Below are 24,127 nucleotides of genomic sequence, written 5' to 3' on the forward strand. Positions count from 1 at the left end.
AGTCCCCCATAACAATTACCCTGTTGCTTTCGCTCCTATCCAGGATCATCTTTGCAATCCTTTCCTCTACATCTCTGGAACTTTTCGGAGGCCTATAGAAAACCCCTAACAGGGTTACTTCTCCTTTCCTGTTTCTAACCTCAGCCCATACTACCTCAGTAGACGAGTCCTTATTAAACGTCCTTTCTGCCACCGTAATACTGTCCTTGACTAACAATGCCACCCCTCCCCCTCTTTTACCACCTTCCCTGAGCTTACTGAAATAGAGGACATAACATACATTTGATTAGAATCAATACAGTAACACGCTGCCTCCTTGTACTAAACATAAAGCAATGGTAATTGTCATTATAAGAAATCACAGGGGCAGCACGGTGCCACCATGGTTAGCATTGCTGCCTACAGCACTTGAGGACCCAGGTTCGAATCCCGGCCCAGGGTCACTGTCCGTGTGGAGTTTGCACATTCTCCCCGTGTCTGGGTGGGTTTCACCCCCACAACCCAAAAGATGTGCAGGTTAGGTGGATTGGCCACGCAAAATTGCCCCTTAATTGGAAACAATAATAATTGGGTACTCTCATTTTTTTTTTAAATTATAAGAAATCGCATCATACAGTTCAATAGATCAAACAATGGTCTGTAAATTAATTTTAGCACAAGATTCACATTGCTCATGGACCACAAATACACAATCTTTTCTTCTCGTTTCATAAACCCTGATTTGAAAGGATGCTGTATAATTGAACTGATTATCAACAAGAATATGAAAAGAGGCAATGGATACGAGATGAATTTTAATGGAATTAGGTATATTTTCTCACAAATTAGACATTGCTGAAGCATTCTTCATCTGAATGCTAAACTGAAACTTCCCATTGACTATAATCAGTGGAAAATTTAATAGAAAGTTGTGCACTGCTACAATGTGATTAATTTTCTTTCCAATATCCATCACAGAATCAAATAATTGTTACAGTGCAGAATGAGGCCATTTGGCCCATCATGTCTGCATCAGCTCTCCAAATGAGTAACATGACTTAATGCCATTCCCATGAAGTTTCCCTGTAACCCTGCACATTATTTCTATTCAATTAATCATCTAATGCCCTCTTGAGTGCTTCAATTGAACATGCTGCCATCACACTTCCAGGCAGAGCATTCCAGACTCGAACCACTCGCTGTGTGAAAAAGACTTTTCTCACGTTATACTTGCAAATCAATTTAAATCTGTGCCCTCTCATTCCTGATCCTTTTACGAGCAGGAACAGTTTCTCCCTGTCTACTCTGACCAGCCTCCTCATAATTTTGAACATCTCTATCAAATCTCCTCTTAGCCTCCTTCTCTCCAAGGGGAACAGTCCCAACCTCTCCAATCTATCCTCATAGCTGAAGTTTCTCATCCCTGGAACCATTCTTGTCAACCTCTTCTGCACTCTCTACAATGCATTCCCATCCCTCCGATAGCGTGGCACCCAGAAATGTACACCATATTCCAGTTGAGGTCTAACTGGTGCTAGGCTGGCAATGTCCGGGTGCCAGGTTGCCCATGCTGGACATCAGGCCCAAGGGTACCCTGCCATTATGAGGCGGGATGAGGGGGCTTGAGGACCCCCTATTGGGAGATTGGGGTGCTGGGGGCGTCCAGAGGCCACGGTGGGGGGCCGAGACATCAGGGTAGCATTTAAAATGGTGTTCCAATATCTTTCTGTACTGATGAGTTGAACTTGTCAGTGCAGGAAATTAAGGTAAGTGCGGCCTCGGTGGGTCATTCCTCGCCGAGGCCCCCAAAAAAGGGTCGTTCTCAGCGCTGCCGGCACTAAGAAACACCCCGCTATACGTGCCCAAAATGGACCTCTGTTTTTTCCCCATTAAATTGTGCTCTTTATCTACTTGGCCCACTTCTTTTCCAGGAACTAGGTCCAACAATATATCCTTACTTATTGGATTGGACACATACTGCTGCAGAAAAATTCCTAAACACAATTGAGGAACGTTTGCCTCTCTCCACCTTTTACACTACCACTGTTCCAGTCTATACTTGGGTGATTAAAGTCCTCCATTATAACTACTCTACAATGTTTGTATCTCTCTATGATTTCCCTGCTGACTTGTTCTACATCCTTTTCATTAGTTGACAGTCTATAGGTTACACCAAGCAATGTAATTGCATCCTTTTTGTTCCTTAGCTCTAGCCAAATCGATTTTGTCCTTGAACCCTATGGGACATCCTTTTTCTCCAGCACCGCAATGCTCTCCTTAAACTAAACGTCACCCCTCTTTTTTTCTTCCTTTCCTATATTTTCTGAACATCTTCTATTTAACACGGAGGCACATTACAAAATTTTGGAAAATTTCTTATTTTACTTTGTTCTTTAATTTTTCGCCCTTGTATCCTCTCTTGAATATGTTGATTCCTTTCTGGATTATGAATTGCCAAGCTCTCTCTGAATCTCGCCCAAGCATCTAATATTAACATTTGAGGCTTCATCCATGAGCATTGGAAGGCTATTTGACTTCCAGCAAGATTTCTGAACAGCACTCAAGAACAGGAACACTGATTGATGTAATAATTCCACCCAAAGACAGGGAGGTCCATTATAGTATTTCTATCACTATTGAGCTGAGATCAACTCACTCAATGCAGAGGAAAGATCAAACCTGATATTTTTCTGGCCTATAAAGGCTTAACAACTCACTGGATAAATCCATTCAAAAAGCATTCATTATATTTGTGTAAGAGAATCACAGATAGTTGTTTGGCCCAAAGCCGCTTTGAACTCAAGCTAATTAAGTTATTGCTGATTCAATGGACGATGGGAACTTTATATGTTAACGACAGGCCATGACAATCAAAAAGTCATGATTTCACTTACAGTGGGGTGTACAAACAAGCAAGCTATTGTGTGGTCAATGTTCAACAGTTCAGACTACATTTACTGGAGAGTTAAAAATTGGCTACTTCTTGATAGTCTGCCCATTGAGAAGAAATTGTTTGACTGATTAAACCTACTACAATATCATTTTTTTTAAAATTCAACTGAAGAGCTAGGTTATTCTCAGTTACATGTTTTGTACATAACCTCACAACCTGGTTGAGGCACTATCTTGAATGTAATTTCTATCAAATAGTACAAGAATTTTGAAACATTTACTATATTGTGTAACTTTAGCATTGCATACCGTGCATTACTGCTTCTTAAAAGTAAAGTCATCTCTTTATTCTAGCCTGTTCATCAGAAAGAACTATATTTATTATTTAACTTTAATTTTATATTATTTATTGTTTCCAAGTAACAGAAGTACATTCTAAGCATCCTGTGTGATCTCCGACACTGTACAGTCAAATGGTAATTGTCTCTTACTGGACGTTCTGTTATTCATGATACATGTATTTTGATTCATAGAATACTTGTTTTGCTCATGGAAACTTCTTTACTGACATGAACACAAGTTAAGAACTTGGGATAAAACCTGACTTGTAACATTGAGTGCAGTTTGAATCAGGATTTGAAATTTCCAAGAAAACTCCAGCAATCTTGGGTAACTCGACATTCCCGAAAGAATGGTGCTTACCTGAGAGTCTGATATTTCAGAGGGTTTCTCGGTCAGACTGCTGCTCTCTGCTGGGATTAAGTCATTATATTTTGTGCTGACATCTTCATCAGAGTAGTGGAGGCTACCGGGACTTGGCCGTGGGGGAGATCTGCAGAAATGAGATACCTGTGAGAGCCTGTAATAATCCTTGATAAGAAGTGCGTGTCATTTTTATTTAGTATTAATCATCTTGTTACAAGCATAGAAATGAAAGTAAACGTTCTGAATGCAAGACACACCCCGTGTAACAAACACTTTGATAACACAGGATTTTGGGTGAATGTCAAAAGTAAATATCAGAAGGATTCTAAATACTCATGTTATATCTTTTTAATTAAGACTTCACTAAAATTCAAGCTCTACTCTTTTGAGTTTACACTGTGGGAAGTAGACAATGCTAGGACTGCACTAACACCAGGTTGAAGCTTACATGTACTGCTATCAGTATGTGAATAGCTTGAGGTGTGTTGAAAGATATCAGGTGGTGTTGCAATTATAAGCATTCCAAGATTGTTATGTTTTGGAACTGTGTCTTTATGGTATATGACCTGTTCTGAAGACTATCTCACAACAGGCCTAATCCAGATCAAAGGGATGCTCAGATTGTGTTACTGGGGCAATGGTGTAGGGTGTTCACAATCGAAGACAATGGCAGCAGTCTCTGAGTTCGAAACCTGTTGACTCTAAGTCGCCTAAAGTCCCAGAAAGATATCGAAAAGATCGGGTTGTAAACAGTTGTGCTGTTAGCTGCCCATTTAATTCCAAGGTGACAGAGAATTGAACTGCCAAGGATAGTTAATTAACATTTCTAACTAAATACAAGGCCTACGTGATTCAAATTGTCATTGGGAAGAATGCAGAGGGTGCCATTGCAACAATCAGGTTACTGGCTTTCCGAAAATATCACAGAAATCATGGATAGGGTTTGAAACTGCCTAGATCTGGAAGAGAGAGAGCAGTTAGAGACTAAAAAACGTTTACCCGGTTTGCTGCAGTTGGAAGCTCGCACTCAGATTGAAAAGACCAAATACGTTGTGAATTAAAACAAGGTTGAAAGAGTCGTCTAGCTTGGGCTAGAGGGAGAGATTCCCAGAAAAGAACACCTAACTGTGAAAGACGAAGAAAATTTGAAAAATGCAAGCTACCAGACTGAGAAATTAAAAGAACAGGAATGAACCCCCAGGAGATAAGAATAATTTTAGATAGATTCTGGAAAAGTTGAATTTAAAGGACAGTCTGAAGTTTACCTCTGAAATGTGTTTTTTTCAGTTGGGCTATTAAGGAGGGGATATTGTTTTCTGTAGTTTAATGTATAAGTTGCCTACAAAAATAAAACAGTTTTTAGTCAATAGTGCTTTTAATCCATTTGTTACAATAAATGTATTAAAAGGTAAAATCTTGATGCATCATTCATTCTGCTATTAACTGTAACTTAGAATACATTTTTAAAAGTTATCAGAGTTTATGCGATTCATAACAATTGAATAATCTGCAACTTAACCATTGAGCCATATAAATTTTGTATTATATTTAGAAGCGTGATTTCACCTCTTCACAAATTCGAGTGCCGACTGAACATAAAAGCCATGTATATTCATCATATATAGAACCATTTAGTCTACATTTGGCAGGACACAACAACAATTCTTTAGAATACCTCTGTAATGCTGTCAGCTCTGTATTAATATCTACTGTAGTATTCACAGTGTTCCCATGACCTTCCATTTGTAGTTTACTTAATTCTCACAATTAGATAAGCAGAGTGAAGGTTCCTTTAATTGTTCAGAGATAAAGCCACTGTCAGTAAACATTTGGAGCAGGAAGGTCCCAAATTAAATCTGTGACCTGTACTGAATTAGTGAATATTGGTCCGAGGAGTTGCAGGCCATTGGAATTGGGCTCAGGTTCTTTCTTTAGAGACGATAAAAAATAGTCAGTTCATATTCGGTATTGCTAACCAATGATTGCAGCTGTAAAATGTCCTCCCCTGCCCTACTTGTGTTAGAACGCCTGACAGTCATTGTCTTGGATAGACATTGTACATTCGATTTTCTTCATTCATGGGTGTAAATGTTGCTGGCAAGGCCAGTATTTATTGCCTATCCATAATTCACCTTGAGAAAGTGGGTGTGAGATGCCTTTTCGAATCGCTGCAGTCTAGGTGGTGGAGGTACACCCACAGTGCTTTTAGAGAGGGAGTTACAGGATTTTGCAACAGCGACAGTAAAGGATTGGTGATATAGTTACAAAACCGAATGGTGTGCAACGTGGAGGGGAACCTGGGAGTGTGGGTATTCCCATGCCTCTGCTGCCCTTGACAGCAGGGGCTGTCAAAGATGCCAATCAAACAGGGTGCATTATCTTGGATGTCGAGCTTCTTTAGGGTTTTAGGAACTTCACTCATCCAGGCTAATAGAGAGTATTCCATGACGGTTGTGCCTTGTAGATGATGCACAGATAAGTTGAGAAATCAGGAGGCGAGTCACTCGCAGCAGCATTCCCAGCCTCTGGCTTGCTCTTCTGGCCCCAGCATTGAGATGGTGGGTCCAGTTGAGTTTCTGATCAATGGTAACCTTTAGGATGTTGATGGTGGGAGATTCAGAAATAGTGTGCCATTGAATTTCAAGGGAGGATGGTTAGATTCTCTCTTGTAGCAGGTCAGGCACTTTTCCGGCGCCACTGGTACTTGCCACTTCTCAGCCCAAGCCTGAATATTATCAAAGTCTTGCTGCTTTAGTTTCTGAGGAGTTGCGAATGATATTGAAAATGATCAGTGAACATCCCCATTTCTGACCTTATCATTGCGGGAAGCTAATTGATGGAGTAGCTGAAGATGTTTGGGCCTGTGACACCCCCCTGAGCCACACCTGCAGTGATGTCCAGATCTTCGATGATTTGCCTCCAACAACCACCTTCCTTGTGCTCGGTATGATTCTGACCAGTGGAGAGTTTGTGCCGATAATCATTGATTTTAATTTTGCCCGGGCTCCATGATGATGCACTCGGTCAAACGCTGCCTTGAGGGCAACAGTAACTCACATGTCATCTTTGGAATTCAGCTCTTTTATCCACTTTTGGACCAAGGCTGTAATGAGGTTCGGAGCCGAGTGGTCCTTAGAAACCAAATGGAGCATCAATGAGCTGATTGCTGCTGAGTAAGTTGCCATTTGATAGCACTATCGATGATACCTTCCATTACTGTTGATAATCAACAGTGGACTGATCGGACACTAATTGGCCTCTTTAGATTTGTCCTGCTTTTTGTAAATAGGACCTATCTGGGCACTTTTCCACATCATCAGGGAGATGCCAGTATTGTCGATATTTTTGAGCAGGTTGCCTCGGGAGGGGGCGGGCTAATTTTGGAGCACTGTAGTACCATAGCTGGCACGTTGGGGCTTATACCGTTAATGTATCCATTTTGTCATATGTTAGAGGAAAATAAATGATAAACACAATACAAAATCAATAAATCAGAAACCATACAGTACTTATATAATAAATGCAGTGTCCAATCGGCATAAAGGCGAGGATGGTCTCAGGTTTGTGCCAGTTAGTTGATTTCAGCTTCAGCTGATCTCAGTGTAGGGACGCTACAACATTTCCTTTGTTCTAAGGAGGGAACAATAGACCACAGTTCCTATTCCTGTCTGAGCCCAGTTAGAAGCATATTTTGGAGTCATAAGGTAGGAATGCATCACTGTGTTGTCTATTATGATGAATAACCTGCTGACAATTTCCATCTCGACTCACATGTGAGGAATGGTCACCAGGCAAGGTGCCATGGGTGATGAGGAGAATCTCTGGAATCATATCCGAACAAAGTTTTAGGGGAATACATATCATTCATGAGAATAAAAATACAAAATGGGGAACAATACATCATTTAACTATCACCTGTAACCTTGGTACTTGTGTGTTAAGTAGTTTTATGTATTCAAAGAACAAACTTCATGTCCCATTATTCACTTTGATTTTCACCACAAGAAGGAATTGAAACTAATGGAACATTTCTGCCAGAAACTTGCTGTGAATCTTTTACGCCATCAGAAATAAGAACTTTGCTGTCATCAACGAAGCTTTTTAATGGTGTAAGAAACCATGAAATGCTAATACTTGCCATTGTTTGACCCAAAAAAACAAATTAATTATGAAAGCCCTTATGTTTGCATTTGAAAACAATCAAATAGTTTGACTTTTTCTGGACTGCTTTGCAGGCACTTTATTTCCGTCAACCTCAACAGCACATGACACGGTCACACGAACACGCTGGCATTGTGGATCAATATTTATACTGCAAACAAAACCCTGAATGTGTTCTCAGTGGTACTGCCAATCCTAGTGCAGCAATGACCAGGCGACTGATAGTCAGTATCATAGAGCTTCACTTTCTTTTGCAGACTCAGAAAAGCATTTGAAAGTTCAGGTGTGACATGCTGTTGGAACAGCAGAAACACTAATTCTTTAAGAAAGCATTTCAGTAGTTCATAAGAAATGGCCCCTAAATGATTGCACACAGTCCCTGTGCAAGATTTGAGCAATGGTCATTCTTGGGAACACAGAACGTGATTAACTCATTCTGAGGTCTGTATTGAAAGTGCGAGACAATTAAACTGGTCTGACATTTACAGCTTTCATGGGCGAAATTCTCCGGTATCGGCGCGATGTCCGCCGACCGGCGCCAAAAACGGCGCAAATCAGTCGGGCATCGCGCCGCCCCAAAGGTGCGGAATCCTCCGCATCTTGGGAGGCCCAGCCCTAACCTTGAGGGGCTAGGCCCGCGCCGGACTGATTTCCGCCCCGCCAGCTGGCGGAGAAGTGCCCCGCCAGCTAGCGCGGAAATGACATTGCCGGACGGCGCATGCGCGGGAACGTTAGCGGCCGCTCACGGCATCCCTGCGCATGCGCTGTGGAGGGAGTCTCTTCCGCCATGGTGGAGACCGTGGCGAAGGCGGAAGGAAAAGAGTGTCCTCACGGCACAGGCCCGCCTGCGGATCGGTGGGCCCCGATCGTGGGCCAGGCCACCGTGGGGGCACCCCCCCCAGGACCCCAGAGCCTGCCTGCGCCACCTTGTCCCGCCGGTAAGAGAGGTGGTTTAATCCACGCCGGCGGGACAGGCATTCTAGCAGCGGGACTTCGGCCGATCCGGGCCGGAGAATCGCGGGAGGGGGCCCGCCAACCGGGGCGGCGCGATTCCCGCCCCCGCCGAATCTCCGGTGCCGGAGAATTCGGCAACCGGCGCGGGCCTAGCCCCTCAAGGTTAGTGCTGGGCCCCCAAGATGCGGAGGATTCTGCACCTTTGGGGCGGCGCGATGCCCGACTGATTTGCGCCGTTGTTGGCGCAGGTCGGCGGACATCGTGCCGATACCGAAGAATTTCGCCCCAGATCTTTTTTGATGCATATGAACTGAGCCATATGGATTCTTAAAGCCTCAAGCTTAACCTTTGGTTTATGCCGAGTTAGCTGATCTCACATGTTAATTGGGATACTGCAATTGACCTAACTTGAACTAGGTGAACAAAGTGAAAATTAGTTCAGGTTCCTACTTCTCTTCACTATCAATGATCCCAGATGCAAACTGTAGCTGTGCCAATAAACAGAAGTTCAACTGTAATGCCTTCCTGCTGAAATCACTATTTTGGGTCATACATTAAGAATGGGCACTTAGGAACGGGACTGAAAATTATTTGGGCAATCCAACCAATCCTGGTAGGAAACATAGCAATCAGGCACACTTAATCAGGCGGGAAAGGCCACACATCAGTCTGCTGGTGTCAGGAAATCTTCCCGTAATTAAGTCGGAGGCAAGATGGGACTGATGGGAGAAATTCTCCTGCTTGTGGCAGTTGTCACTTTGGCTCGTTGACAAGCCACTTGACACCAATTATCCCTGAGCTCAGAGTCCAAATCGCTGGCTTTGAAAGCAGACCAAGTCAGGCCAGTAGCACGGTTCAATTCCCATACCAGCCTCCCCGAACAGGCGCCGGAATGTGGCGACTAGGGGCTTTTCACAGTAACTTCATTTGAAGCCTACTTGTGACAATAAGCGATTTTCATTTCATTTTCATTTCATTTCAAATGCGAGTCACACGGCTTTCCTATGCCTCCCAACAGCAGCCCCTCCAGTTTGCAGTGGTCAACTGGGAGGGGTGGGTGTCCCTCGTTGTCAGACACTCTGTGTCCCATTGAAGGATTCAGCATCAGGAAGGAGGGGGCACTGATAGACATCACACTGCCTTTGGTTCCAACCCCTCCCTGCACTGCCTCCCCCATGACCTATTCCCGTGACGCCCAGCCTGCCCTCACTCACTTGTGTCCAGGAATCCAACAACGATTCCTGCTGAAGGTCTTGCAGCATTATTTGCCCGGTGACACTGCCTCTAGTTGGCCTGCAACTCTGAAGGGCGGGATTTTCATTACTGAGGTCCTAATCCTGGAAACAGTCCGCGTTAGCTAGTTTACAGCCTGAGAGGTACTTAATTTGGAAAGGCTTCCCCCACGAAAGTGACGGGTTCCCACCTGTGGTGGTGCAGCCCTTTAAAGGGGGCAAGTCTTGTAGTCCACGTGACCGGCTTGGGGGCAATCGCAGGAGAGCGCGCAAATCCCAATCAATAGTGTGTTTTTGCGGGGTCCTGGGAGCAGGAGCCCGGGCAGAGTGAACCCCGGAACTGGAGGGTCAGGACCTAACCTTCAGTGTCCTGTGCCTGCAAAAACTGCCTTTGCCTATCGGGAATAAACCCCCTTTATTGAGAACCAGCCATGATGCTCGGGACCGGACAAAAGTCAGAGAACTGGGAAAAGAACATGCAATCAATCCAAGTCAGAGGTGGACTGCTATCGATATGGGGGAGGCCACCCCCCAGGAAACTTGCCATTGTTTGTATGTTTCCGCTGTAATTGTAGAGGCCATATTCAAGCACATTGCTAGGCAAGGCAGAGCTGCCAACACAAAATAAAAACTGCAGCAGTCCACGACGCCACTTAACCAAGTACAGAACAGCTCTGAAGAGGAGCACAACGGCCAAGCTGCCGACTTTCATGGGAGAAACCCCGAAAATCCGTGGGACCATTAGCACGCCAGTGGCTTCTAAAAAACTAGAGTCCCAGGTGCCCTGGTTGTTGTAGAAGGGCACAGATCTAGCCTGATGGGAAGGGACTGGTGGAAGGGTCTTTTCTGTTTGTTCCTTTATTTCCCCTTTCTTTTATTCTGCCGTTATCATTTTTGATCCATGGTTGATTAATGGACATGTATTTTTAAGTCAAGCAGTGGAAAGGAGTAAGGAACATAGAACATAGAACGATACAGCGCAGTACAGGCCCTTCGGCCCACGATGTTGCACCGACATGGGAAGTCAAAAAACAAAAGCCATCTAACCTACACTATGCCATTATCATCCATATGCTTATCCAATAAACTTTTAAATGCCCTCAATGTTGGCAAGTTCACTACTGTTGCAGGTAGGGCATTCCACGGCCTCACCACTCTTTGTGTAAAGAACCTACCTCTGACCTCTGTCCTATATCTATTACCCCTCAATTTAAGGCTATGTCCCCTCATGCTAGCCATTTCCATCCGCGGGAGAAGGCTCTCACTGTCCACCCTATCTAACCCCCTGATCATTTTGTATGCCTCTATTAAGTCTCCTCTTAACCTTCTTCTCGCTAACGAAAACAACCTCAAGTCCATCAGCCTTTCCTCATAAGATTTTCCCTCCATACCAGGCAATATCCTGGTAAATCTCCTCTGCACCCGCTCCAAAGCTTCCACGTCCTTCCTATAATGCGGTGACCAGAACTGTACGCAATACTCCAAATGCGGCCGTACCAGAGTTTTGTACAGCTGCAGCATGACCTCATGACTCCGGAACTCAATCCCTCTACCAATAAAGGCCAACACTCCATAGGCCTTCTTCACAACCCTATCAACCTGGGTGGCAACTTTCAGGGATCTACGTACATGGACACCTAGATCCCTCTGCTCATCCACACTTCCAAGAACTTTACCATTAGCCAAATATTCCGCATTCCTGTTATTCCTTCCAAAGTGAATCACCTCACACTTCTCTACATTAAACTCCATTTGCCACCTCTCAGCCCAGCTCTGCAGCTTATCTATGTCCCTCTGTAACCTGCTACATCCTTCACCACTGTCGACAACACCACCGACTTTAGTGTCGTCTGCAAATTTACTCACCCACCCTTCTGCGCCCTCCTCTAGGTCATTGATAAAAATGACAAACAGCAACGGCCCCAGAACAGATCCTTGTGGTACGCCACTTGTAACTGAACTCCATTCTGAACATTTCCCATCAACCACCACCCTCTGTCTTCTTTCAGCTAGCCAATTTCTGATCCACATCTCTAAATCACCCTCAATCCCCAGCCTCCGTATTTTCTGCAATAGCCAACCGTGGGGAACCTTATCAAACGCTTTACTGAAATCCATATACACCACATCAACTGCTCTACCCTCGTCTACCTGTTCAGTCACCTTCTCAAAGAACTCGATAAGGTTTGTGAGGCATGACCTACCCTTCACAAAGCCATGCTGACTATCACTAATCATATTATTCCTATCTAGATGATTATAAATCTTGTCTCTTATAATCCCCTCCAAGACTTTACCCACAACAGACGTGAGGCTCACCGGTCTATAGTTGCCAGGGTTGTCTCTACCCCCCTTCTTGAACAAAGAGACCACCTTTGCTATCCTCCAGTCCTCTGGCACTATTCCTGTAGCCAATGATGACATAAAAATCAAAGCCAAAGGCCCAGCAATCTCTTCTCTGGCTTCCCAGGGAATCCTAGGATAAATCCCATCAGGCCCCGGGGACTTATCTATTTTCAGCCTGTCCAGAATTGCCAACACCTCTTCCCTACGTACCTCAATGCCATCTATTCTAATAGCCTGGGTCTCAGCATTCTCCTCCACAACATTCTCTTTTTCCTGAGTGAATACTGACGAAAAATATTCATTTAGTGTCTCGCCTATCTCTTCAGACTCCACACACAACTTCCCATCCCTGTCCTTGACTGGCCCTACTCTTACCCTAGTCATTCTTTTATTCCTGACATACCTATAGAAAGCTTTTGGGTTTTCCTTGATCCTACCTGCCAAATACTTCTCATGTCCCCTCCTTTCAGAGGTTACAGCTGAGAACGCTCTGTTGGTCTCTGCTACTTTGAACAGGGGTCCCCAGACTTTTCGGCACCAGAGAAAGAGAGATGGAGTGGGACTTGGTTTAATTTCTGGACAGGTAGCCAATGGATCAGCCCAAAAGGCCGTACTCTGCCAGGTGGTGATTGGATTCTATCCCAGTAGAATGATTTTCTGAGTCCTAAGGAGTTTCAGTTTGACTCTCCCTCTTCCGTGATCTCTCCTGAAAGGCTGTGGATGAAGTGGGCGGAATTCTCCCCCCCCACGCCGGGTGGGAGAATCGCTGGGGCGCCGCGCGTGTCCCACCACGCCGCCCCGACGCCCGCAAGCGATTCTGCCACCTCCCCCAAACCGGCGCGGCGAGAATCGAAGCTGCCCGCTGGGAAAACCGCCGCTCGCCATTTGTAACGGGCGAGCAGCAATTCTCCGGCCCGGATGGGACGGGCGACCTGCCCAATACGACGGGTTCCCACCGGCGCCATCCACACCTGGTCGCTGCCGACGGGAACAGCGCGGGAATGCTGGGGGGGCGGCTTGTGGGGGATGGAGGGGGGTTCCTGCACCGGGGGGGGGGGGGCCTCAAATGGGGTCTGGTCTGCGATCGGTGCCCACTGATCGGCGGGCCGGCCTCTCTGAAGGAGGACCTCTGTTCCTCCGCCGCCCCGCAAGATCCATCCGACATAATTTTGCTGGGGGGCCTCGGGGAGGACGGCAACCGCGCATGTGCGGGTGCCGTCATTTACACGGCGCCGGTTGCGTCATTTACACGGCGCCGCTTTTACGCAGTGCCAAGGCCCGTTGTGCGTAAATGACGCGACGCCGCTCCTAGCCCCCAGGGGGCGGGAGAATAGGGGGCTGGGAGCGGGCTCCGACACCGGAGTGAAAGACTTATTGGTTAATTCACTTGTGTTGCGACTCTGGGTCCAGTGGGGCTGGAATAACATCAGCAATTCAAACTGAGTTGGCCAGAAATTTTTTAAATGTTAAATTTCAAACAGCATTCTTCAAGATGTGCTGCGAAAGTACGAGGACGTGTTCCACAATGAGTTAGGCCGATCGAGGGTATGAAGGCCAAAATGTATGTAGAGCTAGATTCAACACCAACGTTTTTTAAAGCCAGACCAGTCCCCTATGCCCTGTATCAAAAGGTCGAAGCTGAGCTAAACCAGTGCAGTTCTCTGAGTGGGCAACTCCCACATTCCCTGACCTAAAGCTAGACTCGTTCATAAGAATCTATGGGGACTTTAATCACACTATCAATCAAACTCTCCAAATGGATAAATACCCGATCCCCAGGATCGAAGACCACTACACCTAGCTGGCAGGAGGTCTTACCTACTCCAACTTAGACCTCAGCTACGCGTACATATGGTTGGAATTAGATGAACAAAAAATACAGCACAGAAACAGGCCCTTCGGCCCTCCAAGCCTGTACCGGTCATGATACCAACCTTGGCCAAACCCTCAGCACTTCCTTGTGCCGTATCCCTCTATACCCATCCTATCCATGTATTTGTCAAGATGAAGAGTCCCAAAAGTTAGCTATGATCAATACACATCAGGGCCTATTTCAGTATACAAGGCGACCATTTGGCATTTCCTCAGCCTGCTCTATTTTCCAGCGTACCCTGGAAAACCTCCTTTGGTTTGGATCGAAAGTCATGGTCGGCCTCGATGATGTTTTAGTTATTGGAGCTACTCATGAAGAGCACATGTCAAGTCTGGAAGAGGTATTAAACAGATTCAGAGATGTGGGAGTCCACCTCAAAAGTGAAGGCTTCAGAAGTTATGTACTTGGGGTTCCGAGTGGATGCAACATGTCTACATCCCCTCAAGGAAAAGATCAAAGCCATCCAAGAGGTCCCAGCAACCAGGAATGTAACCAAACTGAAATCCTTCCTTGGCATGCACCCACAGTAGCACACATCATGCAGTACAGTGCTGGCATTTGCAGCTCAGGTTCTTGCTTACAGAGTGCGGGAGAATGAAAAGAGACATTACACACCTTCTTATCCAACTCGTGAGCAATATCATTGGAGCTTTAAAAGCATAGTAATGGGGAAAACTTGTACATCGCAAAGGTAGGGAGAGAATTTGTGATCCCCTGGGAGACTCCCACGAATACCGTTCCATCTAGTCCCCAACCACCTGAAAAGCTATAGTGAGATTGATGAGAATGAGCAGAGGTGGTGGTCACAAAAGAAAGGATCTCATTTGTGACTTTTGACTTGGATCATTTCAATGTTATAGTAAGGTGGAAACTTCAGTGCAGAGATTCAAAAATCGAGTTGTATGAAAGATAAACACCGACTTGGGAAACAACAATATGTTCAAGCTATTTGAGGAGGGAAGGAAGTTTGGGGGATAGGGCAGTCATTTTTAAACATAGAGGAGCTAAGCTGAGTTTTTTGAGGAGGCAGTGTAGTGAAGTCGTTTTGAAAGGGGTGGGATGTTGCCAAAGGAGTGAGAACCATTCGCAATTTCATGGCATGGGAGCCAGGAAACAAAGTGTGGTGATCAGAGGTTTAGTGGGAATGGGAGTCTTATAAATAGGATAATCTCAGGGGAGCCATGAGGGAAGATAGGACAGAAAAAAAAGAGTTCAGGGCTAGAACAGGGGGTACCTTGGGGAGATTTGGCTAGCTGCAAAGAGGAATGGAGAACATAGAGCATACAATGCAGAAGGAGGCAATTCGGCCCATCGAATCTGCACCGACCCACTTTAAAAAAAAAAAATTTAGTGTACACAATTGACTTTTTCCAATTAAGGGACAATTTAGCATGGCCAATCCACCTAGCCTGCCACATCTTTTGGGTTGTGGGGGCGAAACCCACACAAACACGGGGAGAATGTGCAAACTCCACACGGACAGTAACCCAGAGCCAGGATCAAACCTGGGACCTCGGCGCCGTGAGGCTGCAGGGCTAACCCACTGTGCTGCCCATGCACTGACCCACTTAAGTCCTCACTTCCACCCTATCCCCGTAACCCAATAACCCCTCCTAACATTTTTTTTGATCACTAAGGGCAATTTAGCATGGCCAATCCACCTAACCTGCACGTCTTCGGACTGTGGGAGCACCCCGAGGAAACCCACGCAGACACAGGGAGAACGTGCAGACTCCGCACAGACAGTGACCCAGCGGGGAATCGAACCTGGGACCCTGGCGCTGTGAAGCCACAGTGCTATCCACTTGTGCTAGCGTGCTGCCCACAGCAGAACATTAATTTCAATAATGATGACAATTAAGTTTATGAACTCCTCATATGTTGTTGGGGGTAAGAGTGGAAGGAAGTGTGAAGAGGAGCTTAAGCAGATGTTTGGTAAAGTGGAAAAGGTGATCACCTTTGCCCTCCATGATGTTCCGAGAGTTGTGGAAAGTTTTGGCTGGGGCAGTTAAAACCTGATAGCCTTCGATGTGGTGCAGCCAGAAATATGGTAATGAATGTCTAAACCAGAAATGCTAATGTTTGTGCCTCTTGGAGTTGAGGGAGTGATGGAGAGATGGAGAGAGACATACCAAGATGAATCACCAAGATGAAAGAGAGTAACAGTTTTACTCATGAAAAGAACATTAATGGTGATTAAGAGAGAATCATTTAGCAGATTTATTGGTGCAGAAATATGCAGGGATGTGGGGAGAGAGGTGCCAATGACTCGGCAGTGGCACCTTGAAGATGAAATTCTCAGCGATTTCGGGATGCTTTATCTAGGTGCTGCGAAGGAAGTGGGGATCGCAGAGTGGGGAGAAAATAAATCTCTCAACCACAGGAGTGATTGAAACAAGTAGTATAGATCAGGGCTTCCCAAACTGGGGTCTGCGGACTCCCGGGTATAATAAAGGGTCCCCAGGGGCTTCACGGAGCTGGAGACCACGACACGACTGGCAAACGCTGGTTCAAAAGGAGCAGCCAACCAATTTCAAAAATAATCATCGCAATAAAGTATGCCAATCAGAGCAAGGCCTGTTGGAGCACTGGATGCTGAGAGGCTGACATGACTCAGCATTCAGTGATCTGAAAGGCTTTTCTCAGATCGGCCCATTTGATTTATTCCATCTGGATTTGGTGGACAGAAAAGCCCTCGGCCAACAGCGACGATTGAACAGCGGGAACTGGTGGCAAAAAAGATTGATGCACTTTTGTGTAAGAGTAGAAAGTGTAACTGATCCCGTTTAACGTACTGGAAAGTCTAAATGTTGGTGCTCAGTGGTATTTGGTGTCCACACACAAAGAACATAAAAGGTGGGCATCTTGGCACAACATGAAATGACTAGACAAATGGCGAGTCAGCATTTTTGGCAAAAAAGGTTGCCAGAACCTTGGGCGGGATTCTCCACTCCCGCGCCGAAGTGCCCACGCCGTCGTGAACGCCGTTGAGGTTCACGATGGCGCGAAACAGCCCCTATCCCGACCGATTCAGGCCCCGACAATGGGCTAGGATCGGGGCCGCGTCATCTACATGCGCCAGGCCTTGTCGCCGCGTAAAGGGGGCGCCGCATACATGACGCGGCCGGCGCCGCATAACTGGCATCACCCGCGCATGCGCGAGTTGGCCGGCGCCAACCCGCGCATGCGTGGTTGCCATCCTCTCCGAGTCCGCCCCGCAAGAAGGTGGCGGACGGATCTTGCGGGGCCGCGGAAGGAAGGAGTTCCTCCTTCAGAGAGGACGGCCCGACGATCGGTGGGCACCGATCGCAGGCCATCCCACATTTGAGGTACCCCCCCGGTGAAGGATCCCCCCCCCCCCCCCCCCCCGCAGGCCGCCCCCCCCAGCGTTCCCGCGCTGTTCCCGACGGCAGCGACCAGGTGTGGACGACGCCGGGGGGGGGGAACCCGCCGTTTTGGACTGGCCGCTCGGCCCATCCGGGCCTGAGAATAGCGGGGGTGCCGGAGAATCGCCATTTTGGGTGTCTCTGGCGATTCTCCGGCCTGCGGCCCGCGGAACTCGACGGGGCCGTTCCCGCCACTTGGGAGAATCGCGGGAGGGCATCGGACTGGTGTCCCGGGAAATTTTGGCAGCCCAGGCGATTCTCCCAACCGGCGCGGGAGTGGAGAATCTCGCCCCTTATCTTGCTTCAGTGACCACATATGAAGTGTTGTGTGCACTTTTGGTCATTTAAAAGAATATTTGAAGCAATGATATCCTTGTCTTTGGGGAATTATTAGTGTAGTAACTACCAGATCAGTTTGCCATGATCAGAGGGGTGTTTTCGAATGAGGTGGAATGAATTGGGCTACATTTACCTCAAGATTAGGGAAATCTGTGAGGTGGTTTCATCAATAAATATAAAATTCTGAAGGGGATTGAAAGATCTGGGAGGTTGTTTCCCCTGGATCTGCAATATAGAAAGGGGAGGGTGCGGGGAGAGTGTTGCTGGGCAGATTTGAGATAATCAGTCAATTCATTAGGATCGAGATAAGGTGAAATTACTTCACTTAAATACTTGGAATATTTTTGAATTCTCAGTTGCCATGGCTTCTGGATGTTCAATTGTTAGAGTAATTCAAGGCTAGGGAATTTCTGCTGCTTCCAGCACGTAAGATTCAAGAAAGGGTGCTCTCGGGGGTGTGGGTTGGAGAAGACAAGGTCTCGGCGGTCTATCAGGAGATGTAGGAAGAGGAGGAGACCTCGGTGGAGGAGCTAAAGGGTAAATGGGAGGAGGAGCTTGGGGAGGAGATAGATGAGGGTCTGTGGGCTGTTGCCCTGAGTAGGGTTAATTCTTCCTCCTTTTGCGCCAGGCTTAGCCTGATACAATTTAAGGTTCTTCACAGAGGACAGGTGTGTGAGGTGCTTGGGGAGCCCAGCAAACCACGCCCATATGTTCTGGGCATGTCCGGCACTGGATGGGTTTTGGAGGGGCTTTGCGAGGACGGTGTCTAAGGTGGTGGACACCCGGGTCAAGCCGAGCTGGGAGTTAGCACTATTTGGGGTATCGGACGAGCCGGGAGTGCAGGAGGCGAAAGAGGCCGGCATTCTGGCCTTTGCGTCCGTGATAGCCCGGCGGAGGATTCTGCTACAGTGGAAGGATGCGAAGCCCCCAAGCGTAGAAGCCTGGATCAGCGACATGGCAGGGTTCATTAAATTGGAGAGGGTAAAGTTTGCCTTGCGAGAGTCTGTGCAAGGGTTCTTCAGGCGGTGGCAACCGTTCCTAGACTTTCTCGCAGAATGTTAGGAGGTGGTCAGCAGCAGCAGCAACCAAGGGGGGGGGGGGGGGGAGAAGAGAGGAGGGGGAGGGGGTATCGGGTATGTGTTTATTATTGTTTCATGGGGGGGGTTGTAAATTGGGGGAATTCGCGATACAAGTGTACGGGTGTTGATCTGTGTGTTTTATGCTTTTCTTTGTTCTATAAGGGGAGGTTTTGTTGAAAATTTGCTAAAATTGATTAAAAATATATTTTTTAAAAAGAGTAATTCAAGGCTGATTTTACTGTTAACATTATTGAGTTATGCGATGTAGGCTTTGCTGGTGAGGCCAGCATTTATGGCCCATACCTAATTGCCCATGTTTATTGTTTATTAGCAGGTAATGTTGTCCTGTTAATAATGGGTGATCAGAGAATTACTCTGACAGCACATCAGTAATTGGATATCAGTGATATGAGGAGGTATTTGTGTAGTGGTATTGTCACTGGACTAGTAATCCAGAGATCCAGGGTAATGCTTTGGGGACCTGGGTTTGAATTCCACTACTGAATACAATAAAAACTCTGGAATTAAAAGCCAAGAATGACCATTAATCTATTGCCGTAAAAACTCACTTGGTTCACTATTGTCCTATAGGTAAGGAAATCTGCCATCTTTACTGGGCCTGGCCTACATGTGATTCCAGATCCACACCAGTGACACTTAAATGACCGCCGTAATGGCCTAGCTGCTAGGGGTGAGTGAGAGAGGTGTGTGTCTGGGTGTGCATGTGAGCGAGGCCTGAGTGTGTATGTGTGTGAGGGAGAGGTGCGGGTGTCCGATATGAGAATCTGCATCGTTCCTCCCATTCAAAATGAGAAAAGATAAGACGTAAGTATTTTTTTTAATAAGAGAACGTTTTAATTATTACCAGATTACCCAATCCTAAAATGGGTAACTTCCAGGGTTGAAGCCCCACTTCGGCACCTATGAATCAGGCTGAATTTTTTGTGCAATATTGAGTGTTGTTTCCATTTAATTAAAATATTTGAGGTTGTTCTCCAACTCAGAAACAAGGATTTTGGATGCACTGCTTCTTGGATGAGACATTAAACTTATGATTTGCTTGCCTATTTCATTGGCTTAGTGGATGTTTTTTAAAGAACAGTGAGTTATCTGAAGCTGCAAACTAACATTCTTTCCTTCACGACCACCAGCAGAAAGCAGATTAACTGGCTGTTAATCTTATTGCTCCATGTGGGATCTTGATGTCTGCATAAATATCTATTTGCCAATGAAATTGTCCTTCCACTTAGAAGTTATTCATTGTATGAGAGGCACTTTGAGATGTTAATAAGATATGTTACATAGATATGATTACTTTTTTTTGTGAATGTGGTTAGGTTGGGGGTGGGGTGGGTCAATGCACTGTGATCAGCAATGAGAACCAGCTCAGTTTTGGTCAGATGTCAAGCTGTTCATCACTCAGCAAACTCGACTAATACTGTCAATGTCTAATGTTCTTTCATACTTCTTCTCGTCAATTCTCTTCCCACTTTTCCCTAAAACTGATGCCTCTATCGTTCTATCAGATTCTGTCCTGTATCTCACCCAAGTGACCATTGTTGATGCATGAACCTTGACAGTGAGTGCTGGAGATCTTTGGAAACTAGGATCTCCTGATCCGCATTAAAAAAAAATTATTTCATGGGAGATGGGTGACATGTCAAGGTCGACATTTGTTGCCCTTCCGCAAACTGGTCTTGGGAATGTATCGCCGAGCCTCCTTCTTGAATCACCAAAGTTTGTCTGGTGCAAGTACACCCAGGCTGTCATTTGGAAAGGAGTTCCAGGAATTTAATCCAGCAACAGTAAAGGAACAATGATAGCAAAGGCTGCTGCCATTGTGCCTTGGTAGTGGAGGGGGGGAGTGAATGCTTAAGGTGATGGATTGGGTGCTGGTCATGCAGGCTGCTTTGGATGGTTTTGAGCTTCTTGAGTCTTATTGGACTCATCCAGACAAGTGGAGAGTATTCCACTAGATTCCTGACTTGGGCCTTGTAGACAGTGGACAGGCTTTGGGGAGTCAGGAGGTGAGTTACTCACTGCAGAATTCCCAGTTGCTGACCTGCTCATATAGCCACAATAGGGCAGCACGGTGGCACAGTAGTTAGCACTGGGACTACGGCGCTGAAGAGCCGGGTTCGAATCCCGGCCCTGGGTCACTGTCCGTATGGAGTTTACACATTCTCCCAGTGTCTGCATGGGTTTCATCCCCACAACCCAAAGATGTGCAGGGTAGATGGATTGGCCACACTAAATTGCCCCTCAATTGGAAAAAAAATAATTGGGTACTCTAAATTTATATTAAAAAAAATATAGCCACAATATTTACATGGCTGGTCCATTTCAGTTTCACATCAATGATAACCGGCAGGATGTTGACAATGGGGAATTCAGTAATGGTAATGCCATTTAATGTCAAGTAGAAATGGTTTGATTCTCTCTTGTTGGAGATGGGCATTGTCCGGCACTTGCGTATCACGAATGTTACTTGCCACATCAGCTTAAGCCTGAGTGTTGTCCTAGTCATATATGGACATGGACTACTTCAGCAACTGAGGAGTTGTGAATGTTACTAAACAATGTACAATCATCAGCAAACATTCACACTTCTGACCTTTTAATGGAGGGAAGATCACTGATGAAGCAGCTGATGGTTGGGCCGAGGACACTACCCTGAGGCACTCCTACAGTGATGTCTCCAACAACACAATAATACAAGAAATAGGAGCAGGAGTAAAACATATGGCCTGTTGAGCCTGTTCTGCCCTTCAATACGATCATGGTAATCTTGGACTTCATTTCCTTCACACCCACCACTCCCTCCCTGCATCCCCCCAACCCCACGCCCCCCTCCTCCCCCCCCACCCCCCCCAACCATATCCCTTGATTCCATGAGACCACAAATCTATCGCACCATAAGTGTATTCATTGGTGGAAAATCCACACCCCTCTGAGGTAGAGAATTTCAAAGATTTACAACCATTTGAGTGAAGAAATTGGTCCTTCATCTTGACACTATGCCCCTGTGTTTTAGACTCCTCAACCAATGAAAATAATCGCACAGCATCCATCCTATCAAGCCCCTTCAGAATTTTGAAGTTTTCTCAGTTGTCTCAATCCCAGAGAGTATAAACCCAATTTACTTAGCCTCTTATCATAGGATATCCCCCTCATCCCAGGGACCAATTTAGTGAACCTTCGCTGTATCAGCTCCAATGCAAGTATATCCTTTCTTAAATGTAGAGACCAAAACTGCACATTGTACTTCAAATGAGGTCTCAATAAAACCCTGTACAAGCAGCAAGATCTCTTTATTATTGTACTCCAATCCCCTTGTCATAAAGGCCAACATGCTATTTGTCTTCCTAATTGCTTGCTGCTCCTACTTGCTAACTTTCTGTTTTTCTTCCACAAGCATACCCATTTCTTTGAACATCAGCACTTACAAGTTTCACACCTTTAAAAAAAATATTTTCCTTTTCTATTCTTACAACCAAAGCAAATTACTTCTATCCCAGAACTAAGACCTCACATATATTTTTGAATATATATAAGCATGACTAATTTATTAAATCTTTAAGACTGGGCAAAGGTTTTAAAATGACTGAACCAACTTCTGTCTATGGCCCAAACACTAGAAACGTCCTGGCATTCAGAACAGCTACTATCTTGTTATCCTTGAAGAAGCGATAGCCACCTTGTGTTTGCAGAGACCACCCAGAGGGATTGCACAAAGACTATTTACATTTCTGAGGCCAGAACCAACTCCAATGGAGCCCACCTGTCTGATAGGACAAAGGACCCTGTAATCTCATTTGAAATGATGAATTATTAATGGTTAAAACTTTAACCATCTGAAGCATCTAAACAAAGGAATATACATCCTTTGTCCAAACAAAAGTGAAGAATTGGGAGTCATATCACATGACACTCATCCCCTCCCCCACCACCCAGCTGGAAGAACCAGTTATTCTGCCTTGTGGAGCTGCAAAGGCAATCTACCATCTTCCATCAACCAAACACCAAACAGCAGCACAACCAGAGCTCTGTCCAGGTTTAAATTGTCTGGCCATCATCTATAGTGTTTCTCAATGACTTCTGACCCTTGTCCCAGCACCTACAAGATTAAATCAGGCCCATGTGCCTATCCCATTGAGGGAGTAATTTCTACGAGAAAAGTGGATTATCCAGCATCTGTCTTCAACCTGCTGACTCTGTGGAAGAACACACCATTGGACTTTTATTCTGTATTCTGGACTCATGTGGAATTTTCTGTGGGGTCTTTGCCCTGTATCTCTTTCTTTCCTTTAGCATTCATTGTATGCATGTATTGGGGGCTACATAGAAACACTCTCCCATATTAGGAGTTTGTTTAAAATAAATTAACCCTTTTAGTTCACCCTTTTTTGAGTTTGCCAGTGGAGAATTATCCCTCTGATTCCCGTTGAATCAAACTTTGCCAGGGTTCCTTGATACACGGTTGGTAAAATGCTGCCTTGATGTTGGGGGTAGTCATTCTCACCTCCCCTGTTGAATGCAGCTCTTTTGTCCATGTTTTGATCAAGGCTGTATTGAGGTCAAGAGCAAAGTGAAATTTGGTGAAATCCAAACGGAGCATGAGTGACCAGGTAATTGCCGTGTTGTAGGTTCACTGGAACAGCTTGGCTGGAGGCGTGGCATGGCTTAGCGAATCAAATAAGTTTACTGACTCATTTTCATTACATGAGTCATACTGAATCTTAAGGTGTATTTTACTGTAAGTTTAGTGTCAGTGTGAAGGAATCTTTGCTTTGCATTGACGCTAAATTTGTGCAGTGTAAATCCAGAGGGAACCAGACTCCAGACCAAAGAAAAGTGAAAAAGATTTCTCTGGATACAGGCTGCACAATAATATCAGAGACCAAAGTGGCTTCTCACAAATGTTACAGTTGTTGTGTAATATAATCTTATTTAGATGTTGTGTTTCATATATTTCTGGTGCAATGGCTTTCGTTTATTTAACCCCCTGAATGTTCCATTCAGTATCGTATGTATTGCCAAAACGGATAGTGATGTTCTCTGTGGGGAAATCGCAGCTGTTTTGTGTAAGTTTGTAAAGTTCCAGCTTGTCCTACTAAATTCATGCCCTTGAACTCTTGCATTGTACATTGATGATAGTTTCCTGCTGGTTACTAACAGAGC

General features: G+C 45.6%; 1 protein-coding gene across 4 annotated transcripts in view; it reads right to left on the bottom strand.

Annotated features, from left to right (window-relative positions):
- The window catches only part of sdk2b (sidekick cell adhesion molecule 2b), a 1,174,030-nt gene that overhangs the window by 72,466 nt on the left and 1,077,437 nt on the right, over positions 1 to 24,127 (bottom strand). For all 4 annotated transcript variants that reach the window (XM_072483445.1, XM_072483444.1, XM_072483443.1 and 1 more), the window contains one exon: positions 3,574 to 3,703. In XM_072483445.1, coding sequence (XP_072339546.1) covers positions 3,574 to 3,703 — 130 coding nt within the window. The remainder of the gene's footprint in view (positions 1 to 3,573; positions 3,704 to 24,127) is intronic.

Source organism: Scyliorhinus torazame, chromosome 18 (assembly GCF_047496885.1).
Source record: "Scyliorhinus torazame isolate Kashiwa2021f chromosome 18, sScyTor2.1, whole genome shotgun sequence".
NCBI classification, from domain to species: Eukaryota; Metazoa; Chordata; class Chondrichthyes; order Carcharhiniformes; family Scyliorhinidae; genus Scyliorhinus; species Scyliorhinus torazame.